Here is a 21394-nt window from a genome sequence, read left to right as displayed (position 1 = left end):
GCATTATGATTAGGGATTAAGGGAGCTAGGGCTTTACTCTTTGGAGAGAAGGAGGATGAGAGAAGACATGATAGAGGTATACAACATATTAAGAGGAATTGATAGAGTGGATAGCCATCGCCTCTTCCCCAGGGCACCACTGCTCAATACAAGGGGACATGACTTTAAGGTAAGGGGTGGGAAGTTCAAGGAGGATTTTAGAGGAAGGTTTTTTCACTCAGAGAGTGGTTGGTGCGTGGAATAGACTGCCTGAGTCAGTGGTGGAGGCAGATACACTAGTGAAGTTTAAGAGACTACTAGATAGGTATATGGAGGAATTTAAGTTGGGGATTATATGGGAGGCAGAGTTTGAGGGTCGGCACAACTATGTGGGCCGAAGGGCCTGTACTGTGCTGTACTATTCTATGTTCTAAAGGGAAGAGGTAAGAGGGGAGCCAGAATGGGAAATGGAAAAAGAGAGCAGGGAAAGATGGGAGAAATTACTGGAAGTTAGAGAAATCAATGTTGTGTCTACTCTGGATTTCCAGCACCAGCAGAATCTCTTCTGTCTTTGATAATAATACTACAGCATTTATAGTTTACTTCAGTAAAAAAAAACACAAAAAAAAGAGGATGTAAAAAATGCTGAGCTGAAAGAGGTTTGTAGAGGGTGATGCAATGAATGTAGCTCCAACAATTGAGAAGCTTAACATCGAGGATAATGTAACTAGTTCAAATGGCACCACATCCAGATCTTAAACATTTAGTTTCTCCACCACTGTGTACTTACAGTGTGTACCAACTATAAAATGTTCTGCTGACATTTGTCAAGGCTACTCCATCAGCCAGCTCCAAACAATGACCTGTACCACCAGCAAGGGCAGTGGACGCATGAGAATGCCACAGTCTGCAAGTTGTTCTCATAGATGCACGCCACCCTGGCTTGGAATTATTCAGCCATTTGATCAGCGTCACTGACCTACAGTACTGTTACTAGAGTCTTAGGCTCATATATATAGGTAGGGTGCCCAAGGCTTTTGCACAGTGCTGCATATTGGTTAAAATAGGAAGGTGGTTAGGAAACGGAATTAAGAGTACTTAGCTTTATATTAGGTGTTATTTGGTAACTGGAAAGATAGTACTGTGCAAAGTCTTAAGCACCCTAGCTACATACATGTGCCAAAGACTTTTGCACAGTACTTACTGTAAGTTTCAGAGCTCTTGATCTAACAGGATTACGGCTGTTCAAGAATTAGCTCGCCAGCATCTTCTCGAGAAGCAAGAATTGATTGCTGGTTCGGCAATGTTGCTGCCCACATGGGGTAAATGAACAGAAAATATAAACACAAGAGATTCTGCAGATGCTGGAAATCCAGAGCAACACCCAAAAAATGCTGGATGAACTCAGGAGGTCAGGCAGCATCTGTGTTGCAACAAACAGAAAGGGTGTACAAGAAATATTGAGAAAAGTAAAGGATAGGGAATGAAACAAAATTAAGGAAATGTGAAAAACTAAACATGACGGAAAGAGAACATGAAAGCGATGCTAGAGCCAGGGGGGGGGGGGGAGAGAACAGAAAATTAATAAGAGGAACTGGAAGGGAAAGTTATGTTAGAAGTACACTCAGTAGTCTCTTTATTAGGTACAGCCTCTGGTTAATACAAATATCTAATCGGCCAATCATGTAGCAGCAACTCAATGCATAAAAGCATGCAGGCATGCTCAGAGTTTCAGCTGTTCAGACCGAACATCAGAATGGGGAGGAAATGTTTCCTAAGTGACTTTGACTATGGAATGATTGCTGGTACCAGAGAGGGTAGTTTGAGTATCTCAGGAATTGCTGATTTCCTGGGATTTTCATGCACAACGGGCTTGGTGTGAAAATCAAAGGAAAAGAACAGTGAGTGGCAGTTCAGTGGGCAAAAAAGCCCAGTCAATGAGAATGGTCAGAGGAGAATGGCCAGATTGGTTCAAGATGGCACGAGGCAACATAACTAAAATAACCATCAGCATCTCTGAATGCACAACACTTCAAACTTTTAAGTGGTGGGCTACAGCTGAAGACCAGGAACATACAATCAGTGGTCACTTTATTGGGTACAGAAGGTACCTAATAAAGTCCCGCTGATTGTAATGTATGCTAAACACCATTAAGTGTACAAAGTCTCATGTAACCTTCATTGCACCTGGCCAGTGGAACCCAAGTTTGGTTTCTCACACCAGGAAGAACTTCTGAGGACACAGCTTCAGAATAGAGGGGGTTCCTTTCAGAACAGAGATGAGGAGGAAATTCTTTAGCCAGCGAGTAGTGAATCTGTGGAATTTGCTGCCACAGGCAGCTGTGGAGGCCAAGTCTGTATGTATATTTAAGGCAGAGCTTGATAGACTCTTGATTGGTCAGGGCTGAAGGGATATGGGGAGAATGTAGGAGATTGGGGTTGATAGGAAAAATAGATCAGCCATGATAAAATGGCAGAGCAGACTCAATGGGCCAAATGGGCCAATTCTGCTCCTATGCCTTATGGGCTTATCTCTAAGAATACACAGAGTGGTAACATTGCAGGGCAGAATCAACCTTGAATATTTAGTTAATAACAGAAAACTCAATATACAATTCTTTGCAGGGGACACCAAGATTAAACGTTATTAGAAGGAGAGAGCTAGCTGCTGATCTGGAAAATCTGCCCCTTGTTACTCATAACTGCAAGAGGTTTGCAGCATTTGTTCAACTACAATCACTCATAAGTGAAGTGCATCGTTTTGTACAAGCCTCTTGAGAATGAAGCTCCAGACAACAACAGCTGTCATACCCATGTGGCTGGCTGATGTTAAATAGTATAACAAAAGATTCACTGAGAATTGAAGATTTTTGTCTGGAAATATTTAACTACTTTGGAATTAAATGTCAAGCCAGTGCTCAGAATGATTGACAGGAGCATCCCGAGTCAAGATGAAAGTGGAGATGGGCACACCACTACAGTCCCTGACCTTATTTTGTAACCTCAGCTTTATTTCACTGAGAAAATTTGGAGAATAGGAAGACAAATAACAGAGTTTCTGTTGTTCCTCTCCATGCCTTGTGGCACATCGGGTGGCAACCTTGCCATTTATTTAGCATGTCTTTTTTTTTTTACAAGGCCAAGTTGCTAGCTTAACGCTCAGCCCAGATGGAAAGCATGCAAGGAGCTGGCTGGATTCGAACCCAGGACCACTCACCTCGAAGTCTGGTGCAGATACCTCTACACCACTAGCCGGCACAGTTTCTGTACATCTAACGTATTCAAGAAGGCTTACCTTGATAGATCTGTAGGCCTTGAAAGAGAAGTATTGGAAAAAAATTCTAGCGTTTGTGGTTTAGGCCACAATGTTAGCACAAAGAAAATCAGGAATGGATTAGGAATCAATACTGAAGCAGGACGATCATTGTCCAAGATACCAAGTCTACAGAAATTTAAGGAGAAAATAAGGGCTAAGCTAAGAAGGGATTTGAATATACAAAATTGTTTGATCTTGAAGTAATGTAGGTCAGAAAACACTGAGTTGAAAGATAAATGGGACAAAGCTATGCTGAGTATCACTAAATCAGTCCCTGCCTTTCGAAAGCAGGTGTATCCCATCTCTTATAATCCCCTCCAGTAATTTTTTCACTGATTTTATATTCACCAGCCTGTAGTTCACTGGCTTGTCCTTGCAGCCCTTCTTAAATAAACACAGGTGTCATTGGTTTATAAATGGCGTGCCACCTTCTGCCTGGAAGAATACATATACTAGATCAAAATTCACTTCACCCAGCCTTTTCCCTTTACAAAATTTTGCCAAACAGAAAAAATTCTTGGAATGTATTCCATTTGTGAATCAAGCAATACATATTTCCTTCAAGTATTACAAGAGCTGAAAACTGATAAACACAATTGCTCATTTATCTAAACTGGTCAATTGACCAGAAGATAACAGTAGTTTTTTAAAGGTTAATTATATAATTAAATCCACCTATTTTATAAATAATACATATACTTTGTCCAAGTTGTAATCACAGCTTTCCTTCTGGTTTCTTTATAGATATTTAAAGTTTGCTTCTTTAAAACATAGCATTACATACAGTACAGAAACAGGTCATTTGACCAAAAAGTCTATGCTGGTGTTCATACTCCACTTGAACCTCCTCCCATACTCTTTCAACTGAGAGCATAATTTTGTACTCCTTCTGTCACATATGTTCATGAGGCTTACATTCACACACATCTAATTCTAACAACTATATTTCAAATCAAAGTGAGTTTTTCTGGAAGAGCCACTGGAAAGAAGAGACTGGAGTAAAGACAGACACACAAATGCTGGTGGAGCTCAGCAGGTCAGGCAGCATCTACGGAAAAGAGCAGTCAAACTTTCAGGCTGAGACCCTTCGTCAGGACTGAGAAGAAAAGGGGGAAGATGCCAAAATAAAATAAGGTGAGGGGAAGGGAAAGAGAGAGACTGGAAGGTGATAGGTGAAGCCAGGTGGGTGGGAAAGGTCAAGGGCAGAAGAAAGAATCTGATAGGAGAGGAGAGTGGACCATAGGAGAAAGGGAAGGAGGAGGGGACCCAGGGGGAATTCACTGGCAGGTGAGAAGAATTAAAGGTCAGAGTGGGGAACAGAAGGGGGTGGGTGGGGGGGAAGTTTGTTCACCGGAAGGAGAAATCGATATTCATGCCTTCAGGTTGGAGAATGCCCAGACGGAATACAAGGTCTTGCTCCTCCATCTTGAGGGTGGAATAAAGATCATTGAGAATGCTCCTCAGATTTCTATCAAGATGCTCCCAGTGGGTAAGGATCCAAGTTTGCATTGCCTAAAATAAACTTGCCCTTCACACCAATATGATAATCAAGTCAAAATGGCAAGTGTAAACACATTACCTCTTTCATTTTGTCCATTTCACTCTGCAACACCTGCTTGGAAATGTCCATTTCAATTAGTTTCTGTCGAAGATCTTCATTTTCTCCTTCCAGCTTTACTCTTTTCTTCTCAATAGCTTCCAGCTCATTGTGAAGCCTTACAGAAACGTCTTTTGAAACCTGTACACAGAAAGTACAGTACTCAGAACATGCACTGGCAGGCTGCCGTTTTTATTTAATAAAGCCTCATAAAGCCCCACTTGTCTACTGAAATACAATTAGTCATAAATTCTTTTTGAACCCCCAACTGAATTTCACTAAGCGCAGTCAGGGCAGGCATTTTGAATTTCACACACACAGACTACATCTATTAGTTCCAAAATATTTTGTTTTACTCCACTGCCAAAATTTGGTGAACAATGTATGATCTATTGTTTAAGGTGGGAAGTTAAATTTAAATATTACAAAGATATAGATTGAAAGACTGACTTCAATGAAATACTGAGGCATCAGGGAATCTGTGTAGGTTCACAATCATTCTAACCGCATCGCTTGACAAAGCTGAGTGACAATACTGGCATATAAAAAAGCCGAGACTGTGCCATTTGAAAGGTCAGTAAACACATAGTTAATCTATCTCTGTGTTATTCAGACCTTCTGAGCTAAACTTTGCTGCCACCCAAGTACAGATTTTGAACATCATCCTGGTCAGTTATCATGGGTTGAAAATTCTGCAGTCAAGAACAAAAAGGAAATGTTCTTGGGACAGAAGGCATGACATATTTCTCCTCAACTGATCGTGGAGCATAAATACAGCTGTCATAGAGTAATCCAGGCAGAACAACCATAACCTTCCAAGGGGAATAGTTTGAGATGGAGTGGTGTAATCTAGAAGTTAAGAAAAAGCCTAGTAATATTAAAATAGATTAAAACAATAAAAGGCAATAAAAAACACCCATGCAGACAATAAAATAGTTAGTAAAGTACAAGTTTCATAGGGATTGTAGTGCTAATATTCTTGCAATTATGAATAAACAATTTGGCTCTCTCCCAGAATACTCAAATCTGTGAGAATTCTGGTTGTTCCATTCCAAATTAAATTTTCAGAACTGCAGCTGTTGTTACCCTGCATTATTGCTAATATCCAGGTGTGAAACAAGTTATAATATGTTTAATAGAAGAACAGCCATTTCACAGCTCCTGATCTGAATCAATGTTGTGAAGAGGAATGCATATATTTTGGGTTCTCTTTTCCAACACATTTAATACATAAAGTGATAAGGCAGACCATTTAACCCAAGTAAACACGACTTTGGAAATACATAACTATGCAAGTGAAAGCTGCCAATAATGAACTAATCAGGAATAAACTGACCAATCCCATAATAACTCGATTTAGGTCAAAGCTTTGCAGCTGTGAGTGATGGTAGGCACACATCAGGGAGTATCATGAACATCCCCAATATCGTTACAATCCAATATGCTACAGGGGTGACAAGGCTGAATGAAATGCATAAATCCATTGTCAAGCAGATGTGGTTAAGCAGATGATCCCACTCAGTATGCTTCCAACAGCCCACTACCACAGAAGTTAGACTTCAAGCAAACATATTCACCCAATGTGACTTCAAGAAAGATTGAAAAGGCTATTGACCTCATACCATCGTACTGTCCAACGAAGGGTGATGTTGAGGTGCCAAAAGAGCTGCTTCCTCACAGCTTCAGCAGCCTAGGATCAATCTTGACTCTGGTTAACTAACTACGTGGCGTTCACATGTTCTCCCTGTGATGAGATGGATTTCACCAGGGTGCTCTGGTTTTGTCTCACTGTCACGAGATTAGTATATTAAAAAAATGGGTGTGCTTCTTGGTCAGCATGGACTTGGTGGAAGGAAGGACTTTCTTCTGTGCTATACCTTTCCAAGATTCTATACCACCATAACTTACACTCCAGTACAGCCGTCATGGCCTTTGCCAATGGGCAGAAGAGATGCAAACTGGCATTTGACAAAGTGTACATCAAGCAATCCCAGTAAATAGAAATTAGAAAGAAAACTCTCCAGTGACTAGAATGACAGAGATTAGTTTCGGTGGACAGTAATAACAGTCCCAAGGTATGGCTGTACAATCTTTTATGGCACTATCCTTGGCCCAACAACCTTTAAACATTCCATCAGTGAACTATCTTGCATTAGTATATGGTAAGGTTCAACGATGCCTGCAAAATGTTCAACTCAATTCTCTTCTCGTCAGATAATGAAACAGTCCATTGTCTAAAACATATTCAGGCTTGAGCTGATAAAAGTGGCAGATAACATTTGTGAGGCCAACAATGACTGAATGAATAAGGGGGGGGGGAGAGAGAGGGGAGAGAGAGGGGAGAGAGAGGGGAGAGAGAGGGGAGAGAGAGAGGGGAGAGAGAGGGGAGAGAGAGGGGAGAGAGGGGGGAGAGAGGGGGGAGAGAGAGAGAGGGGAGAGAGAGGGGAGAGAGAGGGAGAGAGAGGGGAGAGAGAGGGGAGAGAGAGGGGAGAGAGAGGGGAGAGAGAGGGGAGAGAGAGGGGAGAGAGGGGAGGAGGGGAGAGAGGGGAGAGAGGGGAGAGAGAGGAGAGAAGAGAGGAGAGAAGAGAGAAGAGAGAGAAGAGATAGAGAAAGAGAGAGAGAAAGAGAGAGAGACCTCTCCTTCAAAATTCAACAGCATCATCATTCCCAAAGTCCCTCCAATATCATAGAGGATAACAATGGCCAGATGCTTATATAGACTATGGAGATAAATACAATAGCTATTGAAGCTGGGTATTTTGTGCAGAGTAACCCAGCCCTTTATTTTCCAAACCATTTCCACCATCTACAAATAATAAATCCGACTGTCTTGGAAAATTCTCAACCTTGAAGAGTGCAGCTTTGTTGAATGCTGAAGCTCAATGTCATATAGAGCAAAGCTGGCACCTTATCCACTGTCATGAACATCATCTGCTCTACCACTGGTAAACTGTGCTTATAGATTCCTATAAGATTTATGTATAAGCTACAATGCACCCTGTAAGAACCTGCCAAAACTTCTTCAACAGAATAGTCCAAACTTACATTCTCTATGGCTTAGGGCAGTGGCAGCGGGAATAAGTAGGTTAGGTACACATGTAGATTGGGTTCCAAGAGATACATCAACATGGTTTAGAAATATATTGGAACTCTTTTGTTATTGTGTCAGTGCCTTCAAATCCCAGATTAAAACAGCAACACAAGGGGCTGCTTTAGCAGCATAGGTACCACGGTAGCACAGCAGACCCCAGTCAGTACAGACTGTCAATAAGACGGTATCATGGTTAGCATGATGCTTTTACTACTCGAGATAGCAGAGTTAGGAGTTCAGTTCCAGCGCTCTCTGTAAGGAGTTTGTACACTTTCCCTTAGCCCTTGTGGGCTTCCTCAGGTGCTCCAGTTTCCTCCTATATTCCAAAGATGTACAACTTAGTAGGTTAACTGGTCATTGTAAATTGTCCTGTGATTAGGCTGGGGTTAAACAGGTGGGTTGCAGGCAGTCCCAGATAGGCCTGTTCCTCGCTGCATCTTTAAATCAGGGGTACCAACTTTTTTTATGCCACGGAGCTTTAACATTAACTGAGGGGTCTGTGGACCCCAGGTTGGGAGCCCCTGCTCCAAATAAATAAAATAAATTAAGCAAGCAATAAGACAGATCACCATTGCATCTTCAAAGGCACTCCTGGACTGGTAATGTTTGCTGGTCTTCTCAGGAAAGAATTAAAATGAATGACCCAACGGGTCACTTTGTAATACTTGATCATCTACATACATTAACATTTAGAACACCCACTCTCTGCTCTAAGTTGCTATGGATTTAATTTACCTCACATCACACCATCACAAAGCAGCTGACCTCAGAATCAAACTGAAACTTTGAATTTATGACATGGAACTCTCCCAGATTTTAATTCAGTCTGGAGAACTCAATACCACAGACTGCAAATACAGTCTGTGTATCTCCAATATTACATGGTCAAGGTTTTATAAAGAAATCTAACAGATTGATAATTTATGGGGCTCTGTTATTTTAACCAAGAATCCCCACTTGAAACAGTGGATTGATCTTGCTTTCCAACTAATGTACACATTTATCATCGTTTCCTTGCTTCTGCATAAATAAATTATTTTAATTTGAACAGTTGGGTCTTTAGTGTGCTATTTGGAACTTTTCACTGGAAATGAGGAAAAACTGGTTGTTCAATGTGCTCTCCACTATGACAAGTGGTTAACTGTCATTCCACAACCTGCCATTGTGGATAATGACATAAATTTTAGTCCATCTGAACTTTGATTTACTTAGAAGTGTATTTTTGCTAAGACGAATAAACATTGATTTTAAAGTTTATTTCTAGCACCTATTTATTGGCTCTTAAATGTGGCTAATAGATTTAACACAACTCAGTGTAGTCGGTGTAGAAACGACTTCACTACAATATTGGTCCCCATTAGAGACTAATAATTAGTTCAAAAAAGTCAGAAGTAAAATGAGATTGCATAACATATAACTAGCATCTATTAGTTAGGACTCTGCAATTCTTCCTTTGCATTGGCTATGTATACATTTTACTATGAAACAAAATAGTTTTGTTAAAATAATACACAATACTTCCAGGAGGTGAAAATTTTACCCCAAACTATGACCATATTGGTCTCCTTTGGTTTTCTGTTTTCGTTTTTGTCGCCGATTGGCAAGTTGGGGGTTGGGTGTTTAACACTACTGTTACCACTTTCCAGATGGGTGATATGTTGGGTTTTTGTTCGAGGGAGTGGTTTGGGATTTGGGGGTTGATGTTCTTGTCGGTGTTTTATCATGTGGACGATCTGTTAGTTTTTTTGTGTGAGAGAGGGGATTGGGGGTTTGATGTTATTGATGCTGTTTTTTATCGCCCATGTGGGCGTTCATATTTTTGCGAGGGAGAGGGCTGGGAGCTTGAAGTTTGCAAGTTTTTGTTACTTTGACTTTTTGAGCAGGGGGTGGAGTTGATGTCTTTTCTTCCAACAACTTCCATGGTTTTTCTGTTTCATGGCTATCTGGAGAAGACGGATCTCACAGTTCTATTCTGTATACATACTTCAATTAGAAAATGAACCTTTCAACAAGCTGATTTATTAAAAAAAAATCAATAACACTGTGAAGGGTAGGAGTTTGGTTTGATGTTAAGTTAAATAATATGTACATTCTGATATGCAAATTTACACACACTTATTTGATGCTTGGAGCTGCCACTGTAGAAATTAAATCCAGTAACTCATTTTTGCTTCTAATACAATCACCTAATCTAAACTTATTTCCAGCAGGAGCGTCATTAGAAGAGAGAGAATTTATTCATTAGAAAGCTGTTTAATTCAATTAGTTAAATTTGAAAGAAATTTGCATTAGCAAGACTGATATAAGAATAAGCTGCTGCAAAAACTATTTATTTTTGTTGTTTATCCTGCTCGCAGTAAAACTGGTGAAACTGGTATAGCTTATCCTTGATAATTACTCCTTGGCGAGCTACCACTCACTTCACATTGCATTATCTTTACAAAACTAAATTAAAATGGGCAAGGTTCAGTGAGTACCACACAGTGTCCCTCAGCGAAATTCATGAGTTCCTCAACCGTCATTCTTAAACATCTTTGGGCTCTTTGAATCTTACTTTTGTTTTCTGCGGTGTCAATGAGCAAGCATGAAATGCAATGTACAAAAACAGTAATGAACTTTAGATTAGAAGCAACTTCCCCGGCATATTTCTTGGTAATTATTACCAAACTGAAGTATGAAATAAATTATCATTTCAACATTTACAGTAATAATCACTATGTATGGAAAGGATTTGCATACAACTGCTTCAAAAGCTAATAACCACAAATTCCTTTAATGGCTAGCAGTGCTCCTAAGATTGAGCAACCACCAATGTATAAATTGCACATCCTCAAACCAAGAGACCCAGGCAAGAATACAGTTCAGTCTTTTGTAAATAGGAGGTGGCAGTAGTGGCTACAGATTGTCTAATGAGGGGAAAAAGCAACTTAGTGACATGACAACACACCAGCTCCCACTGCCTATGCAGGAAGCGCTATTTGGAGAACTTCAAGGTTTCTATTTTGTTAGGCGTTGAAGAATCAAAGCAGATCAGTGCTCACGCCTGTCTCAATCATCAAAATCTTATTTGGAAAGTGCCTTCAGCAGTAGTTTTGGTCTTCATTAATGCAAGTAAGTTGCCCACTGTATTTCTCAACAGTCAGTTCAGTATAACTAAAGGATCCCAAAAATTTAACAGTGGGACCACTGCCTACATAGATTGGGCTCAAGTTATTCCACAGAAACCATACCTCAGAGCAGAATGACAAGTTAAGCAATTGAATTATTTGCTTAAAGCTTTGAACTTGGTGATTTAAAAACTTTCACATTTTTATAATTATTCCAGTCTAAGAAAAGGTCCTTAAAATTAAAGAGAATCCTTTTCACATTTTAATATTCAAAACTAGCATGTGTCTGCAAATCCAACCTGGTTAAATGCCAATTTGACATAAGAAGTGAACCAGGATAGGAATACAGTTGTGGTAATCCCAAATCTCACAAATCTCTGTGCAACTCAAAAAGGAGATATTTACTAGAAGACCTCTGCAGCAATTGTTATTTCCTAATGACACAAATGATTTCTAACTGGACTATGACTCTTTGAATCTGCACTGGGAAGAGTGAAGACCATTCTGTACCTTCTTCAAATTCAACAATACATTTGAAAATATCTTGAGCTTTCAGCATCTTTAGTTACACATACCATCAATTCTCTCTCAAGCTTCTTTGCCATCCAAAGGTGGCATTCCTTTAGCTCCATGAGTAAGTCTGAGAACCAAACTTTGTCAGGAATAGGAGAAAGAGCAAGAGACCAAAAGCTCCAGCCTGCACTAGCCTGTTGCCTGGCACATTGAGGGGATGAGGGGTATGAAAGGAGCAGTTGTTCTCAATTAAATCCAATACATCAATGAAGCTAGAATGTCTCAATCTGTGCTGAATAGATGTTTCCCTCACAATGTACACTGCATGGTATTTGTTGAGGAAGGACTAACTGTTGTAAGGCATCATTTGGATATCCAGTTTGTGAAAATTAGCTTATTAATACAGAGGTTGATGTCTACTTTGAGAGGCTACAAGATAAATGGTTGCTACTAAAAGCTCTTAAACCCCAGTTGGCGATAGCATATGTTGTTTATGACTTTTGTGCTTGGGAGATTAGTGACAATGATCAATGTGTTTTGCTTTTGATGAGCTTTATGTCCCATCATACAACTAACTCACTAACTCACTTAGAACTAAGGAGAACCAAATCCTCGGCTGTCTGATAACCAGCATGTAACTATACTTCATTCAGATCCTTTTCAGGGTATATTTAGAAGGTATGTCACCTTAATGAAAACCTGAAATATTGGGCAATATTGCCAAGGACCTGCAGCACTGTAGAATTAAAAACTCGATTTCATTGTTGTTTTTAAGATATTGGGCTCTCTTGCAGGCCGGATTAGATACTTATTTACTAGTAAACACAATAAGTTACTTGTATCTGCATTGTAGTCCGTTTGCACGTTTATTATGATAGCTAGTCATGTGGGTGGGGGCATGGTAAAGAGAAGAGTATTCATGCTTTGTTTTGTGCAGTTTAGAGCTGGGGACCGCCAGGTGTGTTAACTTTGTTGACCGCTTAATTACATTTGAAATTGCTTAACTTAACTTTGTTTAAGTCTGCTTAAGTATGTTTAATATTGTTAGTTTTAGTTTCATTAGTTCCATCACTTCATGATTGGTTGTTTTGCTAGTTAGTAATAGAAAATCAAATACATTTCTTAAACTTTTGTAACATTAATATTGTTTCAGATTAGGGGGCCCATCGTACAGGATAACTCCCCATGCTTAGTCTCTAGCAATGGCGTTGATTTTTGAATTTGGTTCCCAAGAAGAAAGCAAACCTGACCACTGAAAAATCAAGTAAATAATGTACTCTCATTGAGATTACAACAGCAAGATTTTTAAAAGTATGTCTAAACAATTCATTACACAGTATTAGCGTTCACACCCAGTAAACTCTTCTGTGAGCTTACTTATTGCAATAAAGTTTCCTTGACAAATTCATTCAGCCACACCCTGTCAACAAACACTGAACAGGAAAATATATAGAAAGATTTTTACTTAATTAAAGATGAGATATTTAAATTATGCAAATAAAAAACAACTTGAATAAAGAACCGCATGCTCCCTTTTGATATGCTCCTATCATTTTTCTGGGAATAGTACTCAATAAATTATAATAAATACCTTTACATCTTGTTCTAAACTTCGGATTAGTTCTCCATCAACTTGGCCTGTTTGAGCTGCTCTGAGGCTTCTTCGCTCAGTCTTTCGTAGTCTATATTGAAGGATCCGACATGTTTTATTCGCTCTGTCTAGTTCTTGACGCAGTTCCTGCAGCTGATACACATCTTCTTCCAAATAGATATCCCTCATTTCCAACATCTCAGCTCGAAGTTCTTCAATTTCATCCTAACATCAGGAAACATCAGTAAATTTTGTTTTAAAAACTAACTGGCACAAAAAAATCTAACACAAGGCAGAAAAATAAATACTGTAATAATCCAAAGAACAATTAATTCAGTGCAGTATAATAATATTTTACATGTTATGCTTCAATCCTCAAAGGCTGTTGATAATTTTAATGTTGTAATTGCATCTTTTATCAGTCCATCTGTGAACAGGAATGAAATAAGCAATATTAAGAGCATTAACCATTATTTAACTATAGAGAAAAAAACTGAACCATATGTTCAATTGATTGAGATATGTATGTAAAAGACTTAATTACAATTTTACTTTTCTTCACACTTAACTCATGATTCTTAGCTTTCCCACAATATTCTGTCATGTAAACCATCATGAGGGGATTGGATCAGAAGCTTATGGGATATCATCATAAAGTATTAAGCTTTTTTTTCTCCATCATTCTATATCTTTTCACTCGTAATTTTTTTTGTTACTTATTCAGAGAAAGTGGATACCTCCAGCAGCGCCAGTGTTAGCTGTCCATTCCTAACTGCCCCTAACCCGTTGACTGAGTTCAGTGTCACCATATTGGTAGATCTAGAGCCACATATAGATCAGATGAGGCAAGGATAGTAGACTTCTCTCCTTGAAGACATTGTTGAACCAGATGGAATTTTAACTACAAAATTCTAGTTCCTTTGCTGCTGTTACTGCGATGATTTATAATTCCAGATTTACTTGATTACTTGAATTTAAATTGCCTAGCTGCTCTTTGGATGAAAAGTTGTGGCCGCTGCACCAAACACTTATTAAACAATTGTATACCCAACCACAATAATGCAAAGAAGGGAAAACTTGCATAAAGTGATTTGTTGGTACTCCAGTATCTCTTAGAAAGGACCGATTGAAAAAAATAAACAAATATTTACATTTTAAAAACTTTTAAAATAATTAAGCCACTGGATGGACAGTAAATTTCTCCAGATTGGATGGGAAGATGAATGGCAATGTAATAAATAGCAGATTTAATAAAGCATGCTAATAACTTTGAGATGTCCTGGCTGCTTGAAATGCAATTAAATGATCGTGTGAGGTGTGTCTTTTATGAAATGTCATCAGTGCACTGAGCAGCGACGAGCATCACAAAAATAGGAGCTTCACATCCATGAATCCCACAAAGAAGTGGGACTGGGTGAGAACAGACGTCACTGCCTCCTGTGATTAGCCCAGCTGTAGTCAGCAAGCAACTCAATATGCTATTTTACAGTAACACTCCACAATTTATTGGGAAAAAGTTCTATCCAAATTAACCATTCACTAAAGGTAAAGAAACTAGAATCATAATCTAACTATTGCTCCCACACTTGAGCTCATGATTTTTACTGGTTTTGAAAATTAATTCTACACAACATCAAGTTATTGAGCACTGGAATCTTCCCAGGGACAACATATCATTTTTAGATACTGAGCAACCAAGTTTGAGTGCAGGTTTTCTGGCTGCCTAGCAATACCAGATGCACATACATTTGGGCTTTGTGTTGGAATAGACAGAATTTAAATGATCACAGGCAGAATGATCAAATAACCTCAAACATACCGCTTCCTGTGAGTGCAAGGTGGAACTTCAATGCCAAACTGTGTGGGGTTAATTGATGAGGGCTACATTTTTGGTAAGGATTAGCAGATATATTCAGGTCTATTCTTCAACTTTACGGAAATTAAACAATGCTCCTATAAACGGTGTAAACACCAGGAGTAAGATTTACACTTAAAAGAATGCAGACTATTTCACAAACATGTTTTAAAATGATCACACGGATTTCTGCCGGGTTCTCCAATTTCCTCCCACATTCCAAAGATGTGCTAGCAATTTAACTGACTACTGTAAATTATCCCTCAGTGGAGGTTAGTGGTAAAAAAAATCACAGTTGATCGGCAGGCAAAATAGAGGATGCTGCAGGACCTCAGGGGAAGACATAGCTGTAAAACGGGACTTATGGGATTTTCGCTTCTGACAATCACTACAGTGCCAAGGGCTGAATACCTTCTTTACTTTAAATGGAAGCTTGCCTTTTTTTCTTGCAAATACACAAGTGTTTTCCTTTGATTTAATACCACCTTTAACCTCTCCTGTCATATACAGTTAAACCACTTTTCATTTTCTGTTTTGTGCCTCAAAAAATGTAGACAGGCTACAAGTTATGCATTATTTCTTTAAGCACTGTGACTTGTGCACTATCACGTCATTCGACATACATTCATGAGTTAGGCAGATGCATTACTCCAGCCAACCTGACCATCATACCTTCATAGTTTTCTCTGTTTAGACTGCAAACCCTAATTTTTGACTGAACATTTTCAGACAATGCAGAATCCTCTCAACATTACGGTCACTCTTTCCTTTTCATTAGGGCAGCACAGTAGTGTAGTCATTTTACATCGCTCGCAATCAATGATCGGGGTTCAATTCCCATCACTGCCTGTAAGCAGTTTACATGTTCTCCCCGTGACCACGTGTCTTTCCCCCAGACACTCTGGTTCTCTCCTACATTCCAAGACGTATGGTTGGGGTAAGGGTTAGGGTTAGTGAGTTGCGGCTATATTAGCGCTGGTTAACAGAGCGACATTTGTGAGCTGCCCCAAGCTCAATCCTTGGACTGCTTTGGTCATTGATGCATTTCACTGCATGTTTTAATGTACATGTGACAAATAAAACTAATAAAGATAATCCAAAATTTTCCATTATCCATGTATCATTGAGGATATATGTTTAAGGCAGGGCAGTGTGTGACTAGGAAGGGCACTAGCAAGTTATGTGTCCCTTGCCCTTGGGTTTGGAAAACACTGGCAAGGAAACAATGGGAAGTCACTGCAGTGTATTGTGTTAAATGTTTGGGGTGGTAGAGATTGCGTGTTTTTCCCCCATTGGATTTGTTCGCATTTCCGCAAGTGGAAAGTGTCCCAGGAAAATGGACGGCATTCCATCTCACTTTGAATTTCTGCCTCGTAACTGACAGACAAGCTTTGGGGAAATCATGAGGCAAGTCACTTAATGCAAGGCCTCAGTCTTTTGATTTCGTCTTCCAGCCATTGCATTTGAGGCTGGCCCAACTAATCTTTTGGCCAAAGGTGACCACTGAGAGCTTGACCATTTGGTATGCTCCCTGATGCAGCCACAAAAGTCCCGTTTCTGCTGGTGGAATTGTATCCCGACTGGGATGACAGCATCTTGGATTTCACCCAAAGTTGACTTTAGTGAAAGATGATAATGATGCAGTAAGAATAACTAAGTTTCTGAAACGCTGCTGTACAATAACGAAAACAAGTGCATCTACTTAACTGGTGAGATTTGATGGTTAAGAAAATAAACAAAGAACTGATTAGAATGGATTTAAATGAGCTGTAGAAATATTAGCAAGAGAAATATTAGATTGAGGAGCAAAAAAAGGAAAAAAATAGGAAGAAATATTTACTCAGATTCAGAAAAAAATTTACAACAAAATAATTCTCCACACAGTTGCAGGCAAAATTAAACTGACCATCATCAATAATTTCTATATTAGAACACAGGATAGGCCATTCAGCCCATAATGTTAGGCCAATCTAGATATCAAATTATATCAAATGTCCTCTGCCTGTATATCATTAACCAAACTGTCTCTGTGGATGATCCCTCCAGTGCATACTCTCTGGGTAACACACTCAAAATGCTGGAGGAACTCAGCAGGCCAGGTAGCATCTATGGAAATGAATAAATAGGCTACATGTCAGGCCGAGACCCTTCACCGTGAGCGCTGATGAAGGATCTCGGCCTGAAACGTTGACTGTTTACTCCTTTCCAAGATACTGCGTGGCCTGCTGAGTTCCTACAGCACTGTCTGTGTGTTGCTTTGGATTTCGAGCATCTGCAGATTTTCTCATGTATGTGGTCCTCTCTGGGTACTGCAGTGACATTTGTCCTGATCAGTAGTGCAGCCCCTCCACCTCTTTTACCCTCCCTCCCCACATCATATCCAAAACAAAACTCAGGAGTGTTGAGCTTCTGTCCCTCGTGCAACCAGATCTTTGTAATGGTAACAACGTCATAATTCGATGTACCGATCCAGGCTCTAAATTGGTCTTCCTTACCCATAACACTCCAAATGGTGAAATAAATACATGAACCCCTGAGTTGAAATACGTTTATTAGCATTGAACTTACTATGCTTTGAGTTTAACTTGACAAGCCATCTCACTTACCCTTAACCCTACCATTTATTAACCTGCTGTTATGGATCCTATCCCCCCGCTATTTTAGTCCACTAGTAATTAGCAAAACAATCTTAAATGTATACTTATTTTACTCATTACTGGGAGATATCCTGTAGTGAACTTAATGGACAATTCCAATTCAAAATGAGAAGCTAACAGAACTACAGCAACCCAAAATGGATTACTGCAAAATTGTAAACTTTTCCATTAAAAGCAGCTGTCTGATTTGCAACTTGTGTAGATCATGTATCATTTACATGGAGTTAAGCTTCCATCAAAATTTGGGCTGAAGTGATCTTCTAAATAACTGACAAATTCAGCACAAAGTTTTTTTTTTAAGTACCTCTGCTGTGCCGTGCCTAATAAGCAGTTTTATTAAGTGAGCTGTGACTCAGATAGGAGCACCTTTGCATAGGTCAGGAGGGTTCATGCCCATCCCAGAAATTTAACTGCATAAATCTAGGTTAAGATTCTTCTGAAGGAGTGAACGAGTCAAAGGCGTACTTCTTGAGCGAGAAGTGAAGGGAAGAGATCCCATGGCAGTACTTTAAATAGCAGAGGTTATTCCTGGTGTACTGGAATATATTTATTCCACAGCTAACATCACTAGAATGGATTATCTGGTCATTATCACCTTGTTTCCAAAGGAAGACAGCTGTGCACAATTTGCAGTTCAAATCAAGTTTATTGTCATTTAAATATATTCATGTATACCATCAAACGAGACATTTCGGACCAGGGTGTAAAGTACAGTAGTACAGATAACACACACATAACACAATAATTTGGGAAAGCAAGAATTAAATCTACAAATGAATTATGCACAAAGTAAACTGCATAAATTAAATATTGTAGATTAATCAGTGATTTTGAATGGGATGTGGCAGGGAGTTCAGAAGCCTAATGGCCCATGGGAAGAAGCTGCTCCAATCCTGACCTTCCTTGTCTTTATGCATCAGCCTCCTGCCTGATGGTACAAAGTGAAAGAGGATACTGGGCGGATGGGTGGGATTGCTAATAACACCAAGGGCCCTGTGTAAACAGCGCTCCTGATAAGTGTCCCCGATGGATGGTAGACAGATCCCAATGATCCTCTTGGCCATTCTCTCAGTCCTTTGTTGGGGCTTCCAGTCTGATGCTCTGCTGCTCCTATACCAGATAGGGATGCAGCTTGTCAGGACACTCTCAATGGTACTCCTGTAAAATTCAGTTAAAATGGGGGGGGGCGGGGGGCAGTGGGGAGCCTTGTTTGCCTCAATCTCCTCAGGAAGTGGAAGCGTTGCTGTGCCTTCTTATTTAGGGAGGTGATATTGAGGGACCAGCTGAGGTAATGCGTGATGTAAATTTCCAGGTGCTTGGTGCACTTAACTCTCCCTATGAAGGAGCCATGTATTTGCAGAGGGGGGTGTTTCATCTGCACCTTCCTGAAGTCCACAATCATTTCCTTGATCTTCTAGGTTAAGATTTCTTTGTTTCTTACTTCAGATCAGTGACTACTAGCTATCAAAAGGACTTTCGGATGTCCAGAGATCATGAAAGACTGCATAAAAATATTTTTGCTCCAGTAACACATTCAAAACGTTGGAGGAACTCAGCAGATCAGGGAGCATTTATGAAGGGAAATAGCCAAGGAACTTAATCAGAAATCCATCAGCAGTGTGTCAGAGCACCCACCAGTGGCACATCAGAATGGAAATTCTCAGTGAATTTAAACTAGGAGAAACAATAAGAAATATACACTCATGCATGGAGGGCTTTAACTTTGTGAGCTGGTTTGTCTGGACTAACACTGATGGAGGGAATAAATCTGAAATGCTGGAATTGACCCTTGAATTTCCTAGCTCCTGGCTATCATGGGGTGGATTGTGTAAAGGGATGGCTACCTATACTCACCCACAGTGCGCTGGTCCTTAAACTCTCGTGAGCAGGACTCCCAAACAAGTTCAGCAGGCAACCAGCCACCATATGTTGATCATTGTGGGTCCTCAGAACCACCTCATGAACCAAACAAGAACCAAGCTAAGAAATGCCAATCAGTTTTACCACTGGAGGAAGCACATTTAAAAAAAACAAAATTAACCTTGCAGCATCCTATATCTTCCTTTACAGCAACACATTATTCATCTCACCATGAAACCAAAGTTTAGAGGTCTTCCCAGCACCCTACCACCCTCTTGCACATTGTACTCCTTCTAAATCACTTTCCTTCCTCAAACACCTCATGCCACCTTGTAAGTCCCCACCCACAACCTAGACTTAGCTGGAGACTCCATTCAGGTGTAAACGTAACTTTGCTGGATCAAATAACGACAGCACAAAAAGATCGTTACTTCTCTTTTCACCTGTTTATTTCTTCGAGCTCAGCCGGCAAGTGAACTTGGACCCAGCATCAGGGAGAACCTTGCTCATCTCTCTGGCAGTTCTACAAGTTCACTGCCTGATGTCAGAATTGTTAGAAGTTATAAGGCCACCGATACAAAAGAACAATCAATTTGATAACCATTCCGGCCAAGTCAATGGACTATTGATACAAAGAACAATCAGTTTGATAACCATTCTGGCCAAGACAATGGACTATTGATACAAAAGTACAATCAATTTGTTAGACACTCCAGCCACCTTAATTAAAGATATGTCCACCCACAGCCTCCTCTACTGTAAAGATGAAGCCACACTCAGGTTGGAGGAACAACACCTTATATTCCGTCTGGGTAGCCTCCAACCTGATGGCATGAACACTGACTTCTCAAACTTCCGCTAATGCCCCACCTGCCCCTCATACCCCATCCGTTATTTATTTATATACACACATTCTTTCTCTCACTCTCCTTTTTCTCCCTCTGTCCCTCTCACTATACCCCTTGCCCATCCTCTGGGTTCTCCCCCCCCTCTTTTCTTTCTCCCTGGGCCTCCTGTCCCATGATCCTTTCATATCCCTTTTGCCAATTAACCGTCCAGCTCTTGGCTCCATCTCCCCCTCCTGTCTTCTCTTATCATTTCGCATCTCCCCCTCCCACTTTCAAATCTCTTACTAGCTCTTCCTTCAGTTAGTCCTGACGAAGGGTCTTGGCCTGAAACGTCAACCGTACCTCTTCCTAGAGATGCTGCCTGGTCTGCTGTGTTCACCAGCAACTTTGATGTGTGTTGCTAAAAGTATGTCCTGCCTGGTTTACTGAAGCCACAACTTAATTACAAAGATAAGAACATCTGTCAAATTTATGCTTGAATTAAGAAAGGAATGTTCTGTCTAATTTCCATCAGGTACTGCTTTTTGTCAAAATCAAAAGGTGTGAAAAGCCTAGAGACATCTTATGTGGATCTGGGTGAACTTTAACCCTTATCTTGCTCCAAAGAAAGCAACTGTGAGACATTATTTAAACACACTGCAGTCACAGACATAGTCAGTACTGAATCCATTGTTTACAGGAATCTGAGAATCCCCCATTCCCTTAAACTTTATCACAGGGACCTCTTGCCGTCAAGGGATCAGGGCGCTGAAAAGCCTCGATGCACTGTAGCTGTGTGTAGGTGAAGAACTTAATCAAGGAACCAGTCAGAATGTAGGCTGTTCACTGACCCCAGCCCCCCACCACCCACTCAGGGGCACGGGCAGATAAGCAATGCAGCTTGTAATAAAAATTATCTACTTCATTACAAACAAATTAAAACCTTGACATTGATAAAATGATGTATGAGCCAACAGTGTAAGGTCATTGGTATTGATGGT

General features: G+C 40.1%; 1 protein-coding gene across 1 annotated transcript in view; it reads right to left on the bottom strand.

Moving 5' to 3' along the window:
* LOC134342759 (microtubule cross-linking factor 2-like) overlaps positions 1-21394 on the bottom strand; it is a 113850-nt gene that overhangs the window by 80064 nt on the left and 12392 nt on the right. The window contains exons 2-3 of the mRNA XM_063041293.1: positions 13195-13419; positions 4875-5033 (exon numbers count right to left, since the gene is read on the bottom strand). Coding sequence (XP_062897363.1) covers positions 4875-5033; positions 13195-13419 — 384 coding nt within the window. The remainder of the gene's footprint in view (positions 1-4874; positions 5034-13194; positions 13420-21394) is intronic.

The sequence above is a fragment of the Mobula hypostoma genome, chromosome 2 (genome assembly GCF_963921235.1).
Source record: "Mobula hypostoma chromosome 2, sMobHyp1.1, whole genome shotgun sequence".
NCBI classification, from domain to species: domain Eukaryota; kingdom Metazoa; phylum Chordata; class Chondrichthyes; order Myliobatiformes; family Myliobatidae; genus Mobula; species Mobula hypostoma.
Note: the sequence above shows the minus strand (reverse complement) of the source record. Positions and strands in the feature narration are given on the sequence as shown.